Source organism: Homalodisca vitripennis, chromosome X, assembly GCF_021130785.1.
Source record: "Homalodisca vitripennis isolate AUS2020 chromosome X, UT_GWSS_2.1, whole genome shotgun sequence".
NCBI classification, from domain to species: domain Eukaryota; kingdom Metazoa; phylum Arthropoda; class Insecta; order Hemiptera; family Cicadellidae; genus Homalodisca; species Homalodisca vitripennis.
The window spans coordinates 103,979,040-104,001,264 of NC_060215.1; the positions used below are offsets into that span (position 1 = coordinate 103,979,040).

A 22,225-nucleotide genomic window follows, 5' to 3' on the forward strand; every position below is an offset into this window, starting at 1 on the left:
CATTCATGTTGCTGACAAAGGAGAATAGCACTATAGCTGTAGTTACACCAGCATGGAGGAAGGAAGAGGTTCAAAATTTGTACAAGCTGTTTGAAAAGTAAGCATAATTTCGCTCTGCTGAAATAAATAGCGTGACAATTCCCTTTTAACATGTGTACATTACATTCTTGTCTCTTTGGCCTTACACAGTCACTGTAGTTGCGGGAAAATATTGTTTAATTTCCTTATTTAAGTCCACTGACTCTTCTGCTGACTGTGGGATCAATAATCAGATTTCTGAACACACAAAATATGAAGTCAACTGACATTAATAATAAAATCTGTGAAATGTGATAAGTTACGGAATGATTTAAAAGGATGATTGCAACAGTTTTGTTAAGTTCAAAGAAGTTTTGGATGACATGCAGTAGTGGTATTGTCTTGCTTCTTGACAGTGCTTGTTGCTAATATCACTCAAAGGTTAAATCAGAACATCTGGTTGGAAACAATGGAAACATTAAACTTAAAGCCACAATCAAGTCATTTCTGACTACATTCTAATCAAAACTTTTTGGTAAAAAAGAAATAAATAAAATAATTTTGTATACCTCTGTTTTATTTATTTCTACCAAAACAGCACATATTTTTCAAAAATGCCAAGATATATGTCTAGTGTAGTATATCTATTTGTTTTTTGCATAATTCCTTCAATTGAATTATCCCGCTTTCATGTTATAAGGTGTTTTGCTTTTGTGATGGCAGATTGTAAATTATGTTACTTATTTTGTTATTTGGGGCTCCATTAGGTCGGGCCCTATATTAGTCAAACAACTTGGATACCTCATGCATTGTATCGAATGCAAGTTGATATCTTTCATTTGTGCTGTATTTTGTTGTTTTATGGCGTGTTTAGAAAAATATTGAATTGCCAATAGTTGAGTAAATAAGGTAATTATCGAATTATAATTTATATTTTCAACTCATAATTGCTATTTAATATGGTTATAAATCCTGTGTATAATTGTTATTCTAAATTATAAATAACATGTTTAATAATATATGAAAACCCGTTAAAAGCAGAAACAATACTCAGTGCTAGGGATTATCTCAGCTTAAAAGCTACAGCTTGGAGTTTAGGTGTCACTACGATCTTAGTCTTACAGTAGTTGAAGGGTTAATTAAGATTTTAAAACACAGTTTAATCAATATGTGGCCCGGCAGTTTAATCACAAGGTATCGGCAAGATTTTTAAATTTTCAATATCAAGGTTCAAGTATCCACTGATAGTGGAATAACATTGTAACAAGTATGTTGTAATATAATGCTCATATTAGATACCACTTACGTGATAAGCTCACAAGTGTGTGTGTGAAAGAACAATGATTGTACATTTTCTCACTTAACTGATCAAATAAAAATAAATGGTATTTTGTAATAGACACAAAACTTACCCCATTATTTAAGACTCCGGTGCTCGCGTGGAGGGCTGTTGCACTCCATTTTATTCACAGTTTTGGTAATTTCAATTTGCGTTTAAGGTGTAATAATGTGCTCATACACATGTTATTTACTAAAACAAAAGTTTATTTACATTTTCAGACACACAACATACTTAAATAGAACATAATAATAGTAATAATTAGAATTAAAGAAATTGATGAGTTGTTAACAAATAATTTTACCTTTTACGTGGAAAAATCAATCATCAGCTCTTAAGATAAACAATACAAACTGTAACTAAGCTATAAATAAACTACAAACTGAAACAGAGGATACAAACTTTATTTACCTATTCAGCACACTCCCACAAACACTTTTTGAATGGTCAGGACACACCCACTTGTTGCACTTGAAACATGATTTCCTTGAGGTCTTGTTCCTTGCTCTGCCGCAGAGGTAACATCTCCCTTGTACAGCTGTTCTCTGGGGTTGAGGTTGAGGTTGACCAGGTCCTTCGTTGTCCAGCTTCAATAGAAACTTTTCCTTTGTTCTTATCTGCGTAGGAATTATGTCAAGGCTAACTCGATGCTCATTGTGAGGTTGCATTAGTTGAAATGATAGGTTCTTCAAAAAGTCCAATCTGTTTACAAAAGCAATGTTTTGGTTTGCTTTATAGACATTCAACGCATTAACACCTCCAACGTTGAGTATGTGGAAGAAGAGTCAATGGCCAACGTCTTGAGTTCCTGGAAACATCATATTGTCGACACATTTTGTCGAGGATATCAACACCATATTTTGTGTCGTTATAGTCGGTAACTATGACTGGCTTCTTGTAATTCCCAGTTGCTTCATTGATCGCATCATTGTCATGCATAGAAGAAATCATCAAAACAGCTTTCTTTTTCTTTAGCACATAAGACACCAAAGTGCAGTTTTTCTGGAAGCCAAAAACGCTACTTTTTACTTGTCTCTTTGTCTCAGGTAAGAAATCTGGAGGCACTTCTTGTTTGTTCTTCCTCAATGTTGCTAACATTGTTAGTTTGAATTCTTCTTGTAGTCTTATGACTAGGGGCACAGAGTTGAACCAGTTATCACAAGTTATGTTCCTGTTACTTCCTTTTACAGGATCTACTAATCGTACAACCAAATCTGAAGTGTTGCTGCTAACTCGATAAGGACCATCAGGCTGTTTGCGAACAAAAACTTCCAGATTTGTAGCGTAAAAGTTTGAAGTAGATATTAAAGCAAACACTTTAATCCCATACTTAGCCGGTTTGTTGGGCATATATACTTGAAAGGGGCAGTTTCCTCTAAAAGCCACCAACTGTTCATCAAGTGTCAGGTTTAACATTGCTCAAGAGCTCTTGCGATTGGAGACAAATTTTTCAAAGATTTCTGTGAATGCAGTGAAAATGTGAGTTGATTTTCGTTCTTCTCGGCTATGAATGTCATCAAACCTGAGACAGCGTAGTAAAAATTTAAACCGGTTCAAACTCATTGCAACGTACACTAGTTTGACTCCACTACCACTAGTGTTGTCCCACATATCAAACAAGTTCCTTCTTCCACCTTTTAGAGCACCGGCAATGTACAAAATTCCAATCAGGACTTTCAGTTCACGAACATCTGTTGGCCTGGAATCTCTCTCTCTTTCAAAGTTGGTCCTAATTTTGGCAATATAAATACTGGTGTATTCAACAATTTTTGATATAATTTCTTCGTCAATCATATTCAAAAAAGCCTGCTCAGGTGTTTCAGCTAACCTAGCACTACCTTGCGGTCTGGGTGTGTGGAAGACTTGGAGGATGTTGTGCCTAGGAGTGCAGGACGTTCTTGGTGTTTGTGGGTCAATATACCATCTTGTTTCTCGATCTCTTCCTAAATAAAATTCAGGGTTTACAAATGGAACTCGCAGTGGAGCCTGTGGACGGGGTAGCGGAGATTCCACCTCTGGTGTCTGTTCTTCAGTGCCTTCAATTTCTGCCACAAGTTCCGAAATATCCATTAAATGAACACTAACATCTTCGGAATCAGAACGGGTTTCAACTTCAGGTCTGGGGTCCTTGAACTTCAATATAATCAGTTTCTAGTTCATCAGGATCTTCCTCACCCACTATACAATCAATGTCTTCCTCCGTTTCAGATAACCAACGTCGTAACTGTTCACCGTCAGCCATTGTTATTTTCTAACACAAATACATACTTTTTAAACAGGAGAACAATGTCAAAATTAATTGCAATAAAATCACAACACACGTCACTCAGTGAAAAAAATGGGAGGGAGGGAGAGAGAGAGAGGGAGAGAGAGGGAGAGGGAGAGGAGAGGGAGAGGGAGAGGGAGAGGGAGAGGGAGAGAGGGAGAGGGAGAGTGAGAGTGAGAGTGAGAGTGAGAGAGTGAGAGTGAGAGTGAGAGTGAGAGTGAGAGTGAGAGAGAGCTGTAAACAGTGCTGCATAACTTTTTGGTTATCCAGAGTTAAAAATGTACATCGTCTTTTTTGGTTCCTGTTCTATTTATTTGAAACAGTTTGTCATATTCTATGAAATTTACCTTATTGTCTTCGTTGATTAAAGAAACCAGACAGTTCAGGAATTCAGTAGGATTATAGTTGACTATGTCTTGTTGAGTAAAGAAACAAGACAAATAAAAAATTAAGTGGGATTGTGGTTGAGTAATATTGGTAGGGCAGCATTAAACAACTTTCACCTGTGATTTGGGTAAGAAGCATTGTGCTATTGTAATTACTAACTCTGATAGAGAAATCCGTTGAACAAACGTAATGTGGAGGGAGTTATTGCACTGAAAATTAACTCTTGGCTTGCTAGCAGGAAAACCCTTTTGTTAACCTAGCTGGTACTGTGAACAACATTGTTGCTAGTAGTTTCTTGGCTTGCTTTACACCAATCACAACTTACCTGTCTAAGTTATGTGATTGTCAGGTTACACTGAGCAAGAATTGTCTCAACATTTTCCAGAAGCTAACATACAGTTCTACTAGTGACGTTTGGTGCCAGTATTAGTTCTAGTTCTGGAAGAGGTATACAAACTTAAAACTACAAGTTGATCAAATTAATTTTGAAATTTTTATTTCATAAAAAATTTTAAATCTCAGAAGAAAGAAAGAAAATGTTGATACAATTTTAACAATTTGCAGATTTAAAAGAATGTAAAAACCTTTCAATGACTGTTTCATTTAAGAATTAGTAAGTAAACCAGATCGATTTAGCAATCATCTACTCAGCTCAAGAGGGCTGGCCACTAAAGGAAGACTCACCGCAAAAGTTCATTGGTTGGAGGAGTGGAGCAGAGAAAGTGATATAGCTTTGGATTCTCGGTTAACCTTTCATCAGTCACAAACATTTGAGTTACATGGTTCGTGGCTCTCTGTCATTTAAAAAAAGTTTAATAGCGGAGTATATTTAGGAAAAAATATATTTTGTGTTCAAATTGTGTTTATAACATGATTAGTTATTCAGTTACTTATTTAATGGCAAAAAATTAATGAAAATATATTTAAGACCTAAAAATAGCTCATTCAGTCTGAGAATAAACAACATTAAAAATTTTACTGGAACGGCTAATGTTACAAAGAACCATTAAAAAAAAAAAAAACTAAATTGTAAATTAACTGTTTAGTATTTACGTATATTAAATTACTAACTTCTAGACGAAAAAATAACAAAGTTTGTTAGTTGCAAAATAACAAAAAACTGTTAAATGCTTTCAGACAAACCGCCTGAGGCTGTGTTAATTCTTTCCCACAGTCCCTCCAACTTAAACTGGTTTGCAAAATTCTGTACTGTTATGTACTGTAAATTTACATCAGCAATATCATGACTGGAAAAGCCGGTCTGTCCACAACACATTGTACAATAAACGAAAATGTCGTGTCAGTCAAAAAGACAGATGTGCGTCAGACCGCGGGTGAATGTTGTAGTCTATTTAAACAATATTAAATTTGTGCAGGATGATACTCGCAGATTGTAAGAATTTATCCTCCCTAATAATACCAATTATTTATATTTCAGAGATTCATAAGCAGCAGCAATTGAGTCAGGACTATATTTAAGACAACCAAGTTTAACATTAATCAGTTTCTTTTACTAACTCAAAAAGCTTGGCTACATCTGTTTGTAATCAGATTAAACACTACATGTAATCAGCTAGCACATGCATACCCAACAATGTTGGTTGAGTGTTTATTTGGGAATTAATGTCAAGAACTTACTACTCTTATAATACAATAATATATGGCTATACACTATAACAACTCAAAGTGGAGATTCCTGTTACAACCATTGCTTGGTGGCTCAAGCTTGTGTAATAGAAAAGGCGTCTGGTAAAGTTCTTCAAGCAGGATGTGGGTGGGAGTGGATGTTTCTCTCATAGTTCAAGTAGTAATATAATGTAGAAAGAATACAGCTCATTAAACTCCTTCTTTTACGCTCTTTAAACATTCTTTTTACTTTCTCCTGCTGGTTTTCAGGTGACCCAGCAACCTATAGCAAGCCTGTGCAAAGAAAGGGTAATGAATCAACTATAAAAAATCACATTTTTCATTAAAATGGCCAGTTCATTACTAAATGTATCTTTGCTCTTAATAAGACATTTAAGATTATTGTTTACATATAAAACATACGATTAAAACATCGTGCTATATTCTATATCAAAATTTAAGAGAGAAATTTGTATTCAAGTCAAGTCAAAAGATCTTTATTAATTTTTTTGTACAAATGTATACAACTGTATTGTGTCAGATGTCATATAATATAATGTGATTCACAGGTAATTTTTCAACACAATTTAAGCATTCAATAAGGATAGAATCTATGGTTGAGTCAAAATAATTATACACTATTTTAAGTTTTTTTTTAATGCATAGACTATATTTATTACAGAAATGGATCAAATATTTACACAAATTGAATTATTAAAATAAATCCTTCAATTGGGATTGGAAAGTTCTTCAAAAGAATAGGCTGCTAATTTAATTAAATATTCTTTCAAAATAGATTTAGAATTTTCATTGGTTTGTAATTTTTGCGATGAATTAAATATTGAATTTGATAATTTCTGTATGGAACAATGGCTCAAAGCTGTTTTCCTACAGCCACTTATAAATATGTAATTAATTAATGTATGACCACATGTTCTACTCGCTTATTTGAATAAGGGTGACACCATACCATTGCAGTGATTTTAATTTTGGCACTTAGGGCCAACCTTCCTAGGGATATTTGGGTTTTTGAGATTTATTTAAAAATGGACTAAAAGTATAGGCTCCACATCAAGCAATCGAAGATTTAAGTGATTTTTAACATTCTGATTTTCAAACGTGGAACGAAATTAAACCATTATCAATGTTTGCCTTTTCCTGTTTATTTCCTGTGTGTATCACTGATTTTGTTAGTAATAATTTGGATAATTGCTCCAACATAATATCATATTACGGTTAGATATACTTCTTTTTGTAGTGTTTAGTGCTATCATTTGACCTGTTTTTTTTTTCATGTTTTGATAGAAATTCCATAGTACATATGTACAGGAAGTATACTGGTTTCATGTTTTCAGCCAAATGTGACCGTATTTTCATACAAGAAAGGGAAGTTGAAGAGTTTTGAAAATCAGTGAAGAGAAATAATGTGATTTATGGACATAATCTATTTTCTAGTTGTTAATTTTCCTTTAAAAACTTCATGGTAGGATCCATGGAGTGAAAAAACCACAACATTCCAGCAAATACCAAGTGAAGTCTTGATAATATTAATTTATTACAGAGGGACTTGAAAAATTAATGATTAATTGTAAAAAAGTATTTCTACTGGTATTGTTTCAGAGTGATTCCCTCAACTCCATAATTCTGCACCTGGGTGTAGATGCAACAGTGAGAGAGTCTTCAGTAACATTGCTTAACTCCTCGGGCTTAAAAGTTCCTATTGGAGCAATAGAGTATGATGATGCCAACACACTCATCAAGGTATAGACGGTTTAAAAATATTTAAATTTGATGGAATAACTCAATTTAAGGTATATGATGTGATATATATATATATATATATATATATATATATATATATATATATATATATGAACATTTTGTTTGGTAAATATCTTGCTTATAAAGTACATTATTCTTTTATTGCACAATATTTAAACAAATGTAGTGTAATATTTTAATTTTAATAGTTTATGTAATTCTTTATTAATATACTTCGTGGATATTAAAATGAATTTTAAAAATAGTTTACTGTTATTAAAGTGATATGGTTTGATGGACTGTTAAGTTAGTCCTGTTTTAGATTTCTCAAAACTTGACATATACCAACACATACTTTATTAACCAAGATTTATGTTTTATCTTTCATGACTTGTAAAATACATGTAGTATCCCAAAAACTGTTATTACTACTATGCAGTAATCATGAGCTCTAGATTTAATATGGTGTTTAATAACTAACTGAGTTTTTTCTTAATTCAGTTTGTGCTGCCGGATGGGGACACACTTAAGCCCAATGGAATGTACATGCTCGTCCTAGAATTCGCTTGCCGGCTGTATTCTGAACCTAATGGGTTGTTTATAGGTTCATATAACACTACCAGGTCAGTTACACTTCATTCAGAGCATATTTTAAGATATGGTATTGTTTCTCTAAATACTTGTAACCAATCCTCTTCCTCATCCGCCCAACAAAAGGTTATGTCATTTGCTGCAGACGTATAGATGGCAATGGCAGACCACACTAGTTCTGTGAGTATTAGTTTGTTGCAGTATCCAAATTTTACCTAATTGTATATGTTAATATTCACTACCAGATGAAATTAGTCTTTTTAAACCTTTTGATGCCATTATTATTTAATGTTATTTCCAACAGTTACAGCACTTGCTATGTAGAGAGGTCATTTCATCAGAAATGCAAAATTTCATGTAAATTATTAACAGTCAAGTAATTTTTTATGAAAAGTTTTTATGTAAAAATATTACAGATGTATGTTCAAATATTCAAATAAAACACTGTGAACACTCCCATGTGAAATTCTAAGTTCATAGGCAATAACATCAATTGTTATTCAACTGTCAGTGCATTCAATGTCTTGAGCGTAATCAATTTTCTTATCTGTGGTGAAAATATATGTATGCCAATCCTGAATATAATCTTTCATGTTTGTAAGACCTTCACAGAAATGCTTAAACTTGTTTCATGTAATTTTAAAACATTTGGATGTTTAGAAGTACAAAGTAATTCATTGCAATGTGACATGAGTAGATTACAACAATATGAATTCAACGTACAAAATGTTTTAACATTAAATGTAACAGATGTTCTTTACAGTTGAATTGAATTGAAAATCTCTTTATTCATTGAATATACATTTTGTATACATAGAATAGCGTCATAAAAATTACTTAACTAATATACTTTAAACTAAGAGGTTATAATACGATAAAATACTCTAATTTTATAGTCAATCTAATTACAAATGCCCCAATAATTTCAGCTTTAGGCATAACACAGATTAACTTACATTAAAACATAAAACCAATATTTAATACTTTTATTTTTTTTGTGTGAGGCCTTTCGATAGCGAGGCAATCTTCTTCAGACACATCACAAAAAAAAATAAAAGTATTAAATATTGGTTTTATGTTTTAATGTAAGTTAACAGTAACCAATATAAGCTCCATCTACAGCATAACACAAATTAATTTTAAAATATACAGCAATAGTTAACAATATTATAAATAATTAAAAGAAACATTTTTAAACTATGGAACTATAACAATATCAATAATAGTATATTTCAGTAATCAACCTTAAGTTAGCAACAATAATTTAAATAAATACACAAAAAAATCTAAACGAATACATAACCATAAAAACACAAATTGATATATTGGTGTTTTATAAAAAACTCAGCTCAACCCAGAATTATAAAACTCCTGAAATGAATAAAGAGATAAAGAAATTAAGTATGACTTAAATTTGTTTGTAAATATTGCATTATTTTTCTCTGCTGTTATTGTTAATGTAATTTTAGTTAAACGTTTTGTCCCCATGTAATTAGCGTTTTTCTCATAAAACTGCAGTATATGTTTGTCCAGTGTAACACCTCATCTTGTACTGTACGTATGACTCGCTCTTAACATGGAAGGTTGTTATTTTTTTACATATTTTATAATTTTATGTACGTTAATTATTTAATATTATTTTGCTTGTATCTTTATTCATATACTCTAAAAATCTCAAGCTCTTTAAAAAGGTCTTTAAAACTATCATTTGTTTTCAATTTTTCATTATTCTAATACTTCTTTTTTGGAGTTTGAGAACAATATCCAAGTTTTCCTTGGTGGTTGCCCCATACACAGATATTCCATACGAAATGTGGGAATGCACTAGAGCAAAAGAAATTATCTTTAGTGTTTCCAAATTACAATTAAAGACATTCTTTGTAAGGCATCTAGTCCAGAGGAAATTTTTCTTGAAGTGTGCATGATATGATCATTTCAGCTTAGATTTATGTCAATAATAAGTCCCAGGAAACTTGTTTTCTCCATTCTTGTATTTTTATGTTGCCCATATGTAAGTTATACTCCCAGTTGGTTTTACAATGCTTTGTGCAAAATGAGACATAATCTGTTTATGAGCCATTTAGAAGAAGGTTTTTCTGAATGAAGAATTTGTTAAGAGATAATAGATTTTCCTGTGCTGAGCTTTCTATATAGTCTTTATTTCCTCCAGTTACTATTAGGTTAGCATCATCAGCATAAAGATATATTGCATTATTTACACCAGGGGTTACTTGTGGTAGTCCTGTAATATAGCATAAAAAAAGTAAAGGTACTCATGGATCCTTGCGGTACTCCATAATGAATTGTTTGTAATGATGAAAAAGCTGATTTAATGCAAATTTGTTCTTTAAACTTTATTCCTATGTACTGTTTACAACAAGAGAGATATAATTTCAACAATTCTAATGCCTTATCTTGGAAACCAATATTCCTCAGCTTCAGCAACAGTTTATCATGCCGAACACTGTCAAAGGTTTTAGTTAGATCCATAAAGATTCCTAAAGCCTTTTCTCTTTTGTCTACTGCATTAATAATATTTCCAACAAATTTTATAGCAGCCTTTATTGTTGATCTCTTTGGTCGAAAACCATGCTGTTGGCTGTCCAACAAATCATTCTTCTCAAAGGAAGGCATTATCTGATTATACAGAGCTTTTTCGTAAATCTTAGACAATGTTGGAAGTACTGATACTGGCCTATAATTGCTTAATTGGGTTGCTGCGTCTTTTTTATGTTTGGGGACAATCAGTGCTATCTTTAATTTATTTGGAAAAATAGCTTGATACTAAGGCAGAATTTATTACATTTGTTAAAAGTTTAGACAGAAATTACCTTATATCTTTCGTGATGATCACAGGGACATCATCTATACCTGCTGAAAATTTATTGTCAAATGATGAAATTGAAATCATATTCTGTAACAGGTGTAAACCTATAACTTATCTACTAAAATATTTGTTTGTTCATCATTAAAAACTAGCTCTTCAACATTTGGTGAGTTTAACGAATCAAGGTGAGGCAAGACTTGAACATCAACCATGTTAATAAAATAGTTATCAAATAATTCACTTATAAGAACTGGATCACACACAACTGTATCTTTATCAATGAATGAAATATTTTTATTTGTTTTGGGTGCACAGGAAGTTTTTTGAGCCTGTGAATTAATCTTCCATGTCATTTTTTATTTATTGCTTGAATTGTAAAATTTATTGTCATAATATTGTTTTTTCTTGATATTGAAAGAGTTCTAAGCTCCATCTTTTTTCTTTTATTTTTTCTTTCAAATTTTAATTTTTTTGTACTTCTATAAATATGTAATATGTTTATGACCTCCTTCTGATTTTGTTTTATATCACCTGTTATCCAAAAATTTTCATCTGTTTCTCTATTTAATATCCAAATTTTAGAAAAATGTTTGTTAAAATAATACATAAATATAGAATGAAAAAGTTGAATTTATTTTCTACATTAGCTAAATAAACCTCCTCCCATGTATATTTAGATAAGTGTCTAATAAATAAATTTAAATAAATTTTATAAAAATTTCCTATTTGTTTTTTTTATTTTACTATTTTGCTTGGAATATTTATCTTGAACATTAAAACCTTCTAATATTTGAACATCATGATCTGACATTGCTGTAATTACTCCACTAATTTTCAGCTTTTCATCTGCAATGTTTATGTTCAACACTATTATTTTATCTTGTACTTTATATAAAGTTTGTATCAGTTAACAATCATCATACGTTTTTCTTTTAATATATTGCTAATATTTACTAAGTATTGCTCATTGGAGGTCTCTACTAATATAATACCAAATATGAACTTTTTAATAGATCAACTGTGAGAACAAGTTAAAATTCTGTAATATCAGACTTCATTAACACTATACAGCTTTGTCTTAAATTTAAATTCTAATAGAATACAATATAACTAAAAAAACTGTGTCCAACAGTATAGTGATTAACATAGAATAATATAGTGATTATTCTTATTTTCAACTTTTGGCGATGTGCTTTTTCAGCAACTACATTGCCAGTTACTTTCGTCCCACGTTTGCTCGCAACGTATTTCCGTGTTTTGATGAGCCCCACTTCAAGACTCCGATAACACTCCGGGTTCAGCGGCCTGCCAACTACTATGCAGTGTCCACTGCTCCATTCATCAACTCAACATCGCCAGAGTAAGCCATCAGAATATTTTAAAATTAAAATGGACACTGTGTAGAGTATTCAAGAAATATTTGTTGTGAAACTTTGAAACTAGCAGAAGTTGATAGATAACTGCCTTTAGATTTATTATTTGAATTTGCTTTCATGCTCATACAACTATAATATTAAACGTTTGCTGATAATAAGTACCAGTTAAAAAAGAAACAGTGATTTAGTAGTACATGATTGGTAACAATATCAGATTGCTTTATCTATAAGTGGCTGTGTTAAGCTCTTGAATAAGACCAAGTTAAGATAATGGAATCAGAATTATAGCCTGATGTTACATTTAGGAGTACTTCAATAATTATGGTAAAATTAATCTACTGCCAACTAAGAAAAATAACTATGAAATAATAAATAAGCGTGTTATGTATAAAGAAAATTTGATCAGTGATTCTTCTTAATATTCAAAATGAAAATCATTACTCTTCCGAACATAACCTTGAAGATTGTTGTTTGATTACAATTTTGCTCTTGTTTTTATAATGCTGTGAATTTTAAACATTAAGGATGTACATTAATTAATATTAGTGGCACTTAACCTTTATTGTGAATGAATATTTACAGAAATTAGAGATTAAGCGCAGTCACTAAAGAAAGTGATCATTGAACAAAATTGCAAACCTCTGTGCATTTCACTCAAAATAATAATGAGGTATTATTAATAACAGTTAAGAAATTGTCAGCAGTAGGTATACTTAGAAAGATAGTAGTCAAAATATAATAATTTTTTATTAAAAAATTATTTTAGAACTATTACATATTATACAAGTTACCACAATACTTCAGGCATTAGAAATTATAACATGGCACCTTCAATTATATATAAAATTGTATAGCAGAACAGGCTGAATTGCTACTTTGGTACTTCACAGAGCAGGCTGAACCTAGTAGCATTGTTTCCAGAAACTCTTCAGTGGAGTGTTAGTCTGTGAGCTATGTGTAGTTTCAAATGTCAGTTAAAATGTTATAATTTAGAGGCAGAATGTTGAAAAATTTGTCTTGCAAAATAAGTTTCTTCTCAAAAAGGACAGTATGATGCTGAGCTGTGGTGATTAAAGTGGGTTGCTTAGCATTATATGTATGTTTTTATGTTTTGTGTCTTCTTGCAATTCCAACTTGTCTGCAAGGAGTATCATTTCCTGAATCATTGGAGAGTGACTTGTGATCTGGTAGGCATGCAACAGCTAGAAATCCTGTAAACATTGAACATGTTCTTGTGGCAGTTAATAAAAACCATCGATCGAGTGTACAGTTCAGACAGTACAATATGCCAAGACATATTATCTCAATATTCCAAGGCAGCTTCAAGATGTAGTGTCGAGGAGACTGGCTGGTCTATGGGCAAGTTGTGATTGGATTCTGCACCACAGTAACACACCAGCTCATTCATCAAACCTTATTCAGCTCTTTTTGGAGAAATACAAATACAATAGTTCTTATATAGCTCCAAGTGATTTCTGGCAGCTCCCAAAATTGAAAGTTCCTCTGAAAGGGACATGATTTGAGGACATAGAACAAATTAAACAAAATGTGACGAGTGATCTGTTAGCCATTACAAAAATGAGTTCAAGAAATCATTCTGGAAGTGGGAGGAGCATTGGACAATGGTATTGGCTTGTGGAAGGGAATACTATTAAGTGGACTGGATTGTAGTTGCTACAGAGTGACTTGTATTCTTACCAAAAGTCAAGGTTGGATATTCTTTGATAAACCCCCTATATATGTTGCTTAAAACTCAGTCATATCAAGAAGTAACCCGAAGCCCTTACACTGCTTCTGTAGCCAAAATAGGTTGCTTTTTCTTTGTAAACGTCATTACTGTACACTCTTCAGTTCTCTCCATTAAGAAAATACCTGTTCTGTACCTAAATCTGTTCTCTATGTTAACCATTTTTTTACTCCTCACAGAGTAGGTAGAAAACAAAAACTCACTGACTGATTTGTATAAAAAGTAGGTTTTTATATCTATATTGAAGTATTCAATTATACTTTTATAAAAGAATATGATTAAAACATTGTAAAAGTCTTGAAATGGATTACGATCTTGACCATAGAACTTCATTAAGTGCTAACAAACTGCAAATGTGTGAAGTGTTAACTTAGTAATTTAAATTGAACTTAAAATCTATGCTCTTTGTCTACCTTGCATGCAAGACTGTCCTGAGGAAAGTTAAAGCTATTACTGTACCACCAACCTCACTACTAATGTGAGTTGAAAACTGTTTAATTTTCCTCTAATTCCTTTCCGTCTATAAACAAATTATTCTATAATTAGTCTATAAACAATGTTTCTATTACTATCACATTAAATTTTCTCAGGTTCTTCTCTACGTCTTGTCATCTTTACACTTTTAAATTGGCAGTACTTATGTTTTGCCATCTTTTCATGAGTAATAAACATTATTTAGTTTGTCTTTGAAATTCTTACTAGATTTACATTATTGAATTCAGATCTTGAAATGTATTTATTTCCCAGTGTGAATGACATGGTATTGGACACCTTTGAAATCAGTGAGCACATCTCCCTGCACTCGCTCGGCCTGTTCATCTCTCCAATGGCACCGGTATCGACTATGGGACTGCAACTATATGCTCCCCCTGGTACTGCCACTAATGTCAACTACCTTGAAACCCTTCTCCAAAACATGTACAATACAGTGGGCAACCTCCCGACTCCTGGAGGCAACTTCAACTTGGTTGTTCTCCCTGACAAGGTCTTTACCGCTTTTTCATCATATGGCATCGTCTATACCAGGTACTTTGATTTAAGAATGTTATCTTATCAATTTAGAGTGTCATATCTATCTCTGTCAAATTAAGTGACAGTAAATTTAAATGCTATATACTTCAGCTAACCTGATTATTTTCAGCTGATATGATTGTTAATAAAATCAGCTGATTTATTTCCTGTATAGATCTATTTAGGAAATAAGTATATAGAAACATTATTTAAAGAGATTATTTTTTCTTTAATAAGGAAATTTAAAATGTCAAAACATTATGGAATCTGATTTCACTTCATTAATTTATGATTTATACACATACAGTTTGTTAAAATGTAATAACTGATATTTTGCTATTTCCCTGTGAAAGGATTGTTACTTTGATCTGTGCTGTTAGATTGTGAACCACTTTGGATCTTTGGTTCCATTGAGAAAAATGTATTTGATTTGTTGTACAAGTCATTCTGTCTCATACTGCTATCTTTTGTAGTGATTTTTTAACTTTCTATAGCTCATATGAGACATGGTTGAAAAGTTTTACTGTTATTTTCCTCATTCTATAAGTCATATTACTAATTTTAAAGTATCACCCCACGATAGAGCTATAAATAAGCTGTACATAAGCTATAAATATAATGTTATTTAATATGTAACAGTTTAGATTGAGGGGACTTGTAAAAACTAAAAAAAAAAAACATGAATAAGTTTATGGTTATCCTTTGGCAACCAAATCAATTCAGCTGAATAATGTCAGGAGTGTGTAACAGTATCGCAAGAATGTTAATTATGTTTAAAAATGTAAGGATATAGTACTTATTGTGGTTTGATATCATTTTTCCTATTTTGTCTATATTTCAAAGTGAATAAATTGAATTATAAAATAATAATTGAAAAAAATTAGAAGGGTCTATCTTTTAAAATTAACTACATATATGTGAAATAAATAGCAATTCGATTTGAGTCAATGTGGAAATACACTAAGGATACAGATTTGATTGAGACTTAAACATTAAACAGCTACAAACTAAAAATATGGCACAAACTGTTGCAGCCCTGAGGTGTACCTGGGACAGGAGCCTGGACAGGGAAAGCAGTTTTTCCTCCGACAGAAGCTGACACTAGCCTTTCTCCAGCAGTACCTGGAGTACCAGATGACTCCAGTGTGGTGGTCAGATCTCTGGTTGTCTGACAGTGTTGGTACCTTTGTGGCTATGATGTTACAACCAGAGGTTAGTGTTGCTTTAGATAGATGTTTTATGATGTTGTGGGCTAGGAGTAAAGTTGTGAAGCACAGTTTCTTTAAAAGATATTCCACAGCTGTTGGATTCTTCAATTCCTGATTTTAGATTATAAGTTCTACTTATTAACTGGGAAATCGATGTTGTAGGAACGGTATAAGTGGAGTAAGACAGTAAGCTATAGAAACCAATTAGAAACCACCACCTCCATGTATGTCAAAGACTTCACTACCTATAAGTAAGGAGCTCTGTCTGATTAAGTCAGCATCTTGTAAAGCATCTACATTTCACCTATATATATATATGATGTGTGAGTAGGGAAGAGTACCTTTATCAGTCCGTCGGTATCTTAATTATCCATGAATAACTGCACAGTACTATTACACAAATAACAAACTTAAATCTATTACGGCTTGATTTGGCTATTAGATATTATTAACTACTTAGTGTAGGAGTGAAGAATCCAAAATGAATTCGCTTTCGCGGCAGATGCTTGTGCTGAACATTGAAGAGTAAATCATAGTTCTTTATGTGTATTATGAGATTTTTAATAAACAATGGTTGGATGCTAAGAATTGGAGACTTCCTTTGCAGTATTTCACCCGGGCATCTACTCCTTTTTTTAAATATCGTTTTAATAATCGCTCTCTGAGTGACCACTAGCGGCTTCAAGAGAACTGTGGAGGCACCGCCCCAGGCCAAGATTCCATACTGTAGCACCGACTGCACATAGGCGAAATAATCCATCCTGCAGTGTTCTGCGGACAGCACTTTACTTTGTGAGAAGGGGTAGATCATTTGTCTGAGTCTTTGCTTGACATATTGATTGTGTGGAACGCAACATAACTTATGGTCAATAATTACTCCAAGGTATTTGTACTGGTCGACTCGCTCAATGATGCTGCACCCACAGGAAACAGCCTACGGAATACCACAGGAGTGCAGTAGCCTAAGCACCACTCGAACTGGTTCGTTTTTAGATTTTGAAAAGATTGGTATGTAAATGTTTAGTTGTACTTATATTTACAGTTAATGTATTATTTCCAAACCAACTTCTAATTTTAGCCAGATCGCATGATGCCATACCATAGGTCTCCTCCCACATACAGCCAGCAGAAACCGAGACAGCATCGTCTGCAAAGAGGAAGATGTTGCCAGAGATGTTTAATTTTGAGATATTGTTCATGTATATAAAAAATAAGAGGGGAGCAAAGGAACTGCCCTGTATAACCCCATAATGTATATCTATGTTGTCACTCTTACTGCCGTTAATAGATACATAGACACAAACTGAAGGTGAAAATCCAAGTAGCTGACAAACCAATCTAAGGAAGTACCTTCAATCCCGATAGTTTTTAGCTTCGAAATTAGTTTTGTCCTATCTACTGAATCAACAACCTTTGCCAGATCTAGAAATGTTAGAACTAAACGATTCTTACTGCCCCACTTCTCAGCTACGGTCTTAGTAAAATCAAACAAAGCGTCACCAGTATTTTTACTTCGTCTAAAGCGATATTGGCAGTCAGCAATTATGTGTTCTTGTTCCAAATACTCCAAAAGTTGAATTTTAATACATTTTTCCATTATTTTACCTATGATTGATAGTAAAGATATTGGTCTAAAGTTACTCATTACTGTTTTCGCTCCAGATTTGAATATTGGAATGACTTGCAATTTTAAAAAACCAGGAAATTTTCCAGAAGGAATACTGACATTTATTATATGCACTAGGGGCTCTATTAGATAATAAATTGAATCCTGGAGTAATTTTGTTGGGATATCATCCCAGCCCAGCACAGATTTTCCTCTCAAAGATTTAACAACATTAAAAAACTCAACATTAAATAACTGAGTAACAACTTTCATTGTGAATACCGATTCCATGGTGTAGTCCGCATCAGCCACTTTGGTAACACCACGTGGTACTATGCCACCAGCCAGCTGCCCCCCTACAGAAGCAAAGTACTGATTAAAAGATTGGTTGATTATTTTGATATGTGCGGGGTCGGCATATTTCCCGTTATCACCATACGGTTTGACCGGGAACTGCTCCTTAACTCCAGGTCTTCTCGTTACCTCATTTACTACATCCCAAAATTTGCTAGCATTACCCGCTGTGTTATTGATTTTGTCTTTATAATTAAATTTTGCTCTTTTTATTTAGTGAATGTACAAAGTTCCAATATCGTACAAGTAGTTTTTTAATAGAAAATTATAAGGTTCTCTCTTGAGCCTTTTATAAACTTTATTCCGATTTTGAATTGATTTTATCAGCCCGGAAATAATTCATGGCTTTATTTTAAAATATTTTGCTGATATTTTGAAGTTTTCTATGTTAGATTGCATTATACCTTGATAAATAGCAATGTGGTGATAACTGCGTTATCAGATCATCATGGTCAGGAAGCTGTTATCGTCCTCCCAGCTAAGACCATACCTTTGCCTAAGTTTAGAATGTCGCGAAGGATAACGTCCCGCAATATCCAAACATTCAGGCATTTTCTAAAAAATGAAACATGGAGTAGTGTGTTTAAATCAGGGGACTTCAATGATAGATTTAATGAATTTACAAATCTAATTTCTTATTACTTTGAAGCAACTTTTCCTCTGACAAAGACAAGAATACACCCTCTTAATTCTTCTAACAGGATCGTCACGGAGAGTCCCGAAATTCTAAGACTCAAGGATCAGCTTACAGTTTTGCTATTCCTTTACGAAGGACCTAGAATCCTCACATCCCTCCAGATTGGCATACAGAAAATTAAGGCGTTCCTATAAAAGTGCAATAAGGAAGTCTAAGTCGGATCAACTCCTGAGTAGGATCTCTGAATCAGCAAATAAGACAAAAACCATTTGGACTCTCATTAATGACAGCAAGCCTTCCAGAAAAAATAATACTGTTTTCCCCACTTTGCTTGATTCTGATGACAATGAAGTTAGGGATCCTGTCAGGGTTGCCAATATGTTTAACAACTTCTTCTCGACTATTGGTCAATACCATGACACCAGTGGAAATATTTCTCATGGCCTAAGCGAGTCAACACAAACTACTACACCACAATCTGTAACCAAGTCGTTGTTCTTGTCCCCCACCACAGAGCAAGAAGTATCGCGTGTGATACTTGCTTTAAAACCTAAGCCATCTTGTGGAAATGATGGACTATCTTCCAAGCTTTTCAGGCAGATCCATGATTTAATTTCTTCCCCACTTGCTTATTTAATTAATTTATCTTTTTCAGTGGGTGAATTTCCTAATTCACAAAAACACGCTATAGTCCACCCTCTCTACAAGAGAGGAGCTAGGAACGTTTGTAGTAACTTCAGACCTATTTCGCTGGTTACAACCTTTTCTAAGATATTTGAAAGAATATTTCTGGATAGATTGTTGTCTTTTCTGGCGAGAAACGGAGTTCTCTCTGCAAGTCAGTTTGGTTTCATTAAAGGAAAATCAACCACTGACGCAGTTGACTCTGTTATTTCATTTTTGACACAGGCTCTGGACTCGGGCAATTCAGCTATGGGATTGTTTTTCGACTTGACCAAGGCCTTTGATATGGTTAATCATAAAATTTTGCTAAAAAAACTTCACTTACTTGGCATTAGAGGTGTATCGTACTGTTGGATTTCATCTTACCTGCGTGGGAGGACGCAATCAGTTCAGCTTCCTTTCTTGGACAGCTATAGCTGTCAAAGAACAGCCTCGTCAAAACCATGTGAGGTAATAAGAGGAGTCCCGCAGGGTTCAGTACTGGGACCAATCCTGTTCCTCTTGTTTGTGAATGACCTCCCAAATTGCATTTCTGGTCCCAATGCCAAAATTTGTCTTTTTGCAGACGATACATCCCTCACAGTGAAAGCCCCAAACCACTTGGACCTCATGACTCTGGCTTCTGAAGAACCACAAAAAATATCCCAGTGGTTTCAGCATAACCAGCTCGTAGTAAATAACGAGAAAACTCAAATGATCTATTTTTCTATCAGAAGTTCTCAGGATTTGGAGCAAATTCCATTCCATTTGGGGGATGAAGAGATTTCATCTGGTAAGTCGCTAAAGTTTCTAGGCGTTCAGATTGACAATAAATTAAGCTTCCACGATCATATTGAGCTCGTTTGTAGGAAACTAAGCTCGGGGATTTTTGTTATTAGAAACCTGTCAAAGTTTGCTGATACCAGAGTGACCTTGGCTGCTTACTATGGGCTTATCTACCCCTTTCTCACATATGCTGTAGTCATTTGGGGATGTGAAAGTGTACGTACAAAATTCGTTTTTAAACTCCAGAAAAGGGCGTTGAGAGCGGTTTTTGGGAAACCGTGTAGAACTTCTTGTAGGTCGCTTTTTAGGGAGGCAAAGGTTCTAACATTCCCATCGATTTATATCTTGTACTGCGTGACATTTGTTCACAAAAACCTCCACCTTTTCAAATCTCAAAATCCCCTACATCGTCACAATCTACGTCACTCCAATATGATTACCATTCCTGCCCATAGAACAAGTTTTTTTGAAAGACATTTATTAACCAGCGGCATTAAACTATATAATGCACTCACAGACTCTATGAAAACAAAAACAAGTCCTTCTTTTGAGAGGGAGGTCAAGCGGCATTTGGTACAGCGGGCTTACTACAGTGTCAGGGACTTTGTCGAGTGCTCTGGTCAGACTAGCTTATATTAAGCTTTATGTTAAGACTAGCCACCTATGTAAGCTTTAGTTTGATTTATTTTAGCATTGAAAAAAACTTTAGTGCTGTTTAAATTAATCTGACGTTTTTATATTTAATTTTATTGGGCTATTCTGAAAATAACTTAATGTAATTATCTATTACATAATATTGTTGACGCTATTTTGCAGTGTTCTACTGTCTGACAATAAAGAATTTCTGATTTCTGATTATTTCCTGTATTTTCCCTACAAATTTATTTGCTCATTGGTTTATATATTCTAAACTTACAACTTCTTCCGAATTTTGTTCCCTTAAATTGTTACATATTGATATCAATTGTGAGATTTTCAGAATAATTAATTACTTTTAGGTTCAATATGTTTTGTAGATTAGATATCAAGACAAAGAGTGAAGTGGTCAATAACGGCTGATTCCAGGACACATGAACTAATATAAATCTGATTCTTGAGTTTTATATAGCAATTATTTGAACAAGATTTACTAAGTGGACGCGTAACCACATTGATGCAGTTCACAAAACCTGCCTCTTCTAATATATGCTGATACCTTTCTCCCAGAGAACCTGGTCAGATTAAGAATGTCACAATTCATATCACCTATCAAAATACGAAAAACGTTATCTGTAATTAGAATTACAAAATTCACCAATCCTCTCAATGAATTGCAGCAAACTGGAATTAGAGCTGCGGTAAACGGTGAGTAACTGACAAGGCAGGCCGGCCCAGTCAAAGGTTAGAGCCAAACCTGGGGCTACCCCGCCCACGAGCAATTGATTACAGATAGAGACTGATATTGTTCTGTCTATGTAAATAAACAACTCCATCATTCTGGTTCAGACCATTGTATGATCTGTATCAACTGAATCCATCTATGTTCATCAGATCGGAGTCATCATTCAACCAGGCCTCAGTGAGAATAACACAATGTATCTTAAGTTCCATAGATTGTAACATTATTAAAAATTAACATTTTTGTAATAACTTCTAATGTTCTGGTATACCAATGTAAATTTTTACTCACCACTTTCATTTTTTCCCTCATGAAAGTTAGTTTTGAGCTCCCTCACATCGACCACCGATTCAACTTTATCAACAAGCAACCTTCGTCATCTAAAAATCTCAACATAACATGTCTTATCGCCCATCCAGCTTAATATATACAATTAACCAAAGATACTGTTGCCAAATATGTTAAATTTAAATTTATTAATATTTTGATGAAACTATTCAAGATAAACTGTTAAATACGTAAATGTTAAATATTCCTTTTTAATCCAAGTAAAGAATGCTTGAACTAGATTTTAAATTCACAGCACATTTTAATTAAAGTAGTAACATGCAGATTTGTAACAAAAATAATAATTAATTTTAACA

The 22,225-nt window shown here is 33.3% G+C and overlaps 1 protein-coding gene across 4 annotated transcripts in view; it reads left to right on the forward strand.

The window, feature by feature from the left end:
- LOC124369772 (glutamyl aminopeptidase-like) overlaps positions 1–22,225 on the forward strand; it is a 106,197-nt gene that overhangs the window by 35,861 nt on the left and 48,111 nt on the right. For all 4 annotated transcript variants that reach the window (XM_046827857.1, XM_046827856.1, XM_046827854.1 and 1 more), the window contains exons 3-7: positions 7,257–7,397; positions 7,899–8,020; positions 12,017–12,175; positions 14,686–14,964; positions 15,984–16,161. In XM_046827857.1, the coding sequence (XP_046683813.1) occupies positions 7,257–7,397; positions 7,899–8,020; positions 12,017–12,175; positions 14,686–14,964; positions 15,984–16,161 (879 nt within the window). The remainder of the gene's footprint in view (positions 1–7,256; positions 7,398–7,898; positions 8,021–12,016; positions 12,176–14,685; positions 14,965–15,983; positions 16,162–22,225) is intronic.